Source organism: Myotis davidii, unplaced genomic scaffold (assembly GCF_000327345.1).
Source record: "Myotis davidii unplaced genomic scaffold, ASM32734v1 scaffold807, whole genome shotgun sequence".
NCBI lineage: Eukaryota > Metazoa > Chordata > Mammalia > Chiroptera > Vespertilionidae > Myotis > Myotis davidii.
This window is the reverse complement of record NW_006298272.1, coordinates 578,887-583,825: the sequence shown is the minus strand read 5'-3', so window position 1 is coordinate 583,825 and position 4,939 is coordinate 578,887. Positions and strand designations below refer to the sequence as shown.

Here is a 4,939-nt window from a genome sequence, read left to right as displayed (position 1 = left end):
CGTGTTCTCTTAGGAAAACACTCGATTCCACTCCCCCTTTCCCGCCTGCACCTCCTCACAGGCTCTTTCCTTCTGAGACCACAATCTCCAACCTCAGTGCCTGGACCGGGAACCTGAGGGAGGGCCCCAGATCAGGGTCCCCGTGGGGCGGGGGAGGGACTCGGGACGCTAACCGCAGACAGGACCGGGCGATGTTAAAATCTGACCAAGAAACTCGGACCTCAGGTCTGGGCAGGTTAACGTCTCCCCCCGAACGTCCCGGGGGAGCTGGGGGGACCCAGCCTGTGCCTGAGGCACCGGCCCCCCAGGAAGGAGAGACCAGGAGAAGAACAAAGAGGGAAACTCACCGAGAGGGAAGGACGGTGCAAAGGGGAAGCAGCGCTGCCCGGCTCAGGACAGTTCCCGGCTCAGGACAGTGTCTGGCTCAGGATGGCAGAGCCCAGCTCAGGACAGCAGAGCCCGGCACAGGACGCAGTGCCCAGCGCTCCGGGCAGAGCCTGTCCCGCCCCATTTAAGGCCAAGGACCTGCCATATATAGACACGTGGCTTCTTGCCCAAACTGACAGGGACGGAGTTACAGCCGGTCCTGGGAGCAGACAGCCCGTTGTAGGGGGAAATCCCATGGAAAAGGGACCCTCACAGGGCTCCCCTCCCCCGGGAGGCTGACTATGCTGCTGGCGGGCAGGGGCAGGCACGGCCTTTGCACTCATTTTCCACGTAAATCCTCAGTCTCGCTCCCATCCTGTCGAGGGACGGCTCCCAGGCGCACAGATGGACAGGCCGAGAGTCTCTCCACCACCAGACTCAGGCGGAGGCTCACACGGTTACCATGGTGACCAGGGCCTACACGGGACTCCAAGGGCTGGGAGGGGGGCGGGGGGGGGGCTCCGTAGCTAATTTTTGTTTGTTTGTTTTAATTTCAACAACCACTAGGTTTCCTCCTGGGGTGGACTTAACAAGACCTGCCTGAAGGGGGAGCGACGCCCAGTGGGCAGCTCCGTCTTATTTATAGTTATTGCCACAGATGGACGCTGTGCCCCCTCCCCCTCCCCCATGGCGGGGTGTCTGTCCTGCCCGGCACATGTGCAAATATAAATAACACAGCACTGGCACCACGTGGCTGGCACCCGGCTTGTGTGGCCGAGGGCAGGGCAGCATGGTCACCCTCTGGACTCTGGGCTCCCACCTGTAAAACCTCTGCAATAACGATCTCACACGTTTGTGGCAGAAACTAGAAGAAGTAATGTATGGAACGTCCTGGGAGCCCTGGACCCCGCCATGTGCCCGTAGAGCGGGTACCGAAACACGCCGGAGCCCAGCAAGGAGGCCGGCGAATGCATCGCTTACACGTTACCAAGACGAGGGTCAGAGGCGTTGGCTGGCCCCTCTGAGAGTCCCCCGCACACGGACCCGGACTGCACGCCTTTACCGTGTGAGCCGCCCCCCTAACGCCGAGGGCCCAGCATTGCACTACAGGAGCTGCGTGGGCAGCAAGCACACGCCCGCAGCGGACGGGCGAGTTCTGTCATCCGCGTCCCTTCGCTCCGGAAACCGGTCCGGCCTCCCCCGGGAGGTCACTCACCCTGGGACAGTCACCGTGCCCGCCGCCTGCCCATCGGCCTGATCCTCGGGCCGGGTCCCGGCTCCTCCCGAGCACACAGCCCCCTTCGGGAGGCGCGTCTCCCACAGGGACCACGGCCGCACTCCTCACCCTCATCTAGACTCAGGGACCGCCTGTCCCCGGATGTGGGAGGCAGCCCCGGGGTCCTGGGCGGCTGGGCACTGAGTCAGGACAGAGCTGCGGCTGCTGGAACCTGGAACCCCCAGGCACGCGGGGCTCAGCACCGCCCAGCCGAGCACCGTGAACTGAAACCGCACCGAGTCACATCCTGATCGCATTGCCAACAGCTGGTGATTCGGAGGGAAGAGGAGGAGAAAGTCGCACCATGCACAGACGGCAGAGACTTTTTCATCAGAAACAACGCACACCAGAGAACAGGACCCCAAACATCCTCTGGCCACAAAAACACCCTTTCAGAAGTGAAGGGGACACCCCAGCCAGCTGGTGCGTGTGGAGATGCAGGGGAGCCCAGCCCCCATCCTGGGCAGTAGGAGCGCAGGTCACAGCAGGTGGACACGGCCAGGCACGGGGTCCAGTGCCCACAGGGCCGGGTGACTAGCCCATTGCTCCCTCCCGGCCGACGGGTTTTCTGCACACTCATTGCCATCCACCCCGTGGCCCATCACACTGGTAGGGAGCGCCTGACTTAATCTGAAAAGTAATCATATTATTTTAGATCTTAGAGCACATGTACTTATGTGAATAGGGGGTTAAGTTTTTCTTAAGTTTCCTTTGCAGGTTTGTGAGAAGCTTTTGAGGAAGTGACTCAGCTGTGAACCCAGCAAGCAGAACCCATAAGCAGGGACAGACTGACCCACCAGGAGTCAAAACATCATCTCATCCACATCATCTCCTCACCATCATCTCCTCACCATCATCTCATCCACATCATCTCCTCACCATCATCTCATCCACATCATCTCCTCACCATCATCTCCTCCCCATCATCTCATCCACATCATCTCCTCACCATCCTCTCATCCACATCATCTCCTCACCATCATCTCCTCCCCATCATCTCATCCACATCATCTCCTCACCATCCTCTCATCCACATCATCTCCTCACCATCATCTCCTCCCCATCATCTCATCCACATCATCTCCTCACCATCCTCTCATCCACATCATCTCCTCACCATCATCTCCTCCCCATCATCTCATCCACATCATCTCCTCACCATCCTCTCATCCACATCATCTCCTCACCATCATCTCCTCCCCATCATCTCATCCACATCATCTCCTCACCATCCTCTCATCCACATCATCTCCTCACCATCATCGCATCCACATCATCTCTCACATAGATATTTCTCTTTTTCCTCCCACATCCCTCCCTTCCACTCTCTCTAACAACAACAACAAAAAAAAATCAATGGAAAAAATATCCCCAGGTGAGGATTAAAACTACCCCCAGGGCTCACAAACCCCAGCAGACATCTCTCAGAACAAATAAAGCAAACTCCTGAGCCGCGTGCCCCCTGAAACGTCAGTGAGAAGCCGGGTGGTGACAACACTGTTATTCTCCCCAAACACCCAGGTAACCGGGTTACCCAGCGTGTCTGGAACGGAGCCCGGAGTTTTTCCAGGATCTGTGCCTCCACACACGCCAGGAGCCTGGCAGCCACAGCAGCCCTGCGCCTGGCAGGCTCACGTGGGCCTGTTGGCACGACCTCCATGGACTCATCAGCGAGCGCGGGTGTTGGAGGTACGTGCCCGGGGCCACGGGGACACACAGGAGGGAGGAGTGTCCTCCGGACTCGCAGACTCATCGGACCGTTAGGGGCGCAGAGGGTCTCAGCAGAGAGGAAGCCCGCGGAGCCGGCGGGAGGAGGAGGCCTGGGCGAGCCCTGCGGAGTCGGAGAGGCCATTCGATTCCTCCACCTGATGACCTCGGTGTGAAGTGCCCCCAGTGCGTGTCGTGTGTGTGGAGCCTGAGACCTGCCCACGGGACCGCACCCTGCTCTTCCCCACGCCCGCGTGGTGACCGTGATGTGCTCGGCCTGGCGCGGCTCAGCCCGTGCCTTCGCTTAGAGCCTCGCCATCGCCAAGCTCAGCAAACGCCGTTGGTATCAAATGTGCCGGACGGCTTTGCCCTTGGGTGCTATTTACAGTTTCTGTTGACAGATGCGGCCCTGAATTAGCGGGCAGTTTATCTCCACGATGTCCCTAAGCACTCGCCACGCCGCGAGGCGCTGAGGTCCGCGGGCCTGAGCTCCAGTCAGGGCACGGGCTCCGGGCCTGGCTCTGGTCTGTTAATCTGGGCGGAAGCTGCGTGACCCGGCACCGCCCCTGCCGGCCACGGCCCTGGCCTCCCGGCTGTAAAGTGAGGCTGGATTAGAGGATCCTCGCCTAAGCCCCGCTACGCCGCGATTTCCCTCCTGGTGGCCGTGCCCGGGGAGGGCATGAACGCAGGGCAGTCTGCTGGCTGGGAGCAGGCCCGGATGCGGATCAGGGCGCCGACAGGACTCCATTCCCAAGTGCTTAAGGGCTTAGGGTCCCAGAGGCCATGAGCTGTGCTGACAAGAACAGCTACTGGTGCTCTAGCCCGTCTGGCTCAGTGGGTAGAGCTTCAGCCCTGGCACGGAAGGGTCACAGGTTCGGTTCCAGTCAAGGGCACGTACCTCGGTGCCCGGCCCTGGTCGGGGTGTGTGCAGGAGGCGACCCGTCGACATGTCTCTCTCACACGGACGTTTCTCTGCCTTTCCCTCTCCGTTCCCCTCGCCCTCAGAACAATGGGAAATGTCCTGGGGGAGGATCTTCAACAGCAAACCCTCCGCCTGCCCGCCCCTGGGGGCCTTCACCCGCGGGATTCCGCCTCATCGGCCCGCCTTCTGCGAACAGCATCACTGAAGCGCACAGACCCTCTCCGTCCCCTCGGACGACAGCGCACCTGGCCGTGTTGGCCGGGCCTCCGAGGCCGGCACAGGTACGGAGACCGGAGACCACGTGGACGCCTAGACGGGCTGGGAGACGGGAGGTGGGTCTGCACCACAGGCTTCAGAAAGCCGGTGCCCAGAGGGAGCATCCCGCTCATGCCCACCAGGTGGCGCCCTGGCCCGCCGGCCCATCCTCCTCCCGGGGACGTCTGTGGGCGGCTGCAAGAAAGGCAAACGCGTTTTATGGGGGAGGAAACACTTAATGACTGTGCTACCGTGATCGTCTCCGTTTTGGAAGAAAGCTTGTATGAATCCGAACTGGCTCTAGCTCATCACAGTGAGAGTGATTTTGTCTCCCACAAGCATCGTCGGAAAAACTCCAAGTTGAGCGATGGCAGCTTAGTTATTGGCAACAACTCTTACATCAGAAGTAGATG

The 4,939-nt window shown here is 60.3% G+C and overlaps 1 protein-coding gene across 1 annotated transcript in view; it reads right to left on the bottom strand.

Annotated features, from left to right (window-relative positions):
- MYOM2 (myomesin 2) overlaps positions 1 to 4,939 on the bottom strand; it is a 62,578-nt gene that overhangs the window by 54,933 nt on the left and 2,706 nt on the right. The window contains exon 2 of the mRNA XM_015570590.1: positions 4,517 to 4,721. Coding sequence (XP_015426076.1) covers positions 4,517 to 4,721 — 205 coding nt within the window. The remainder of the gene's footprint in view (positions 1 to 4,516; positions 4,722 to 4,939) is intronic.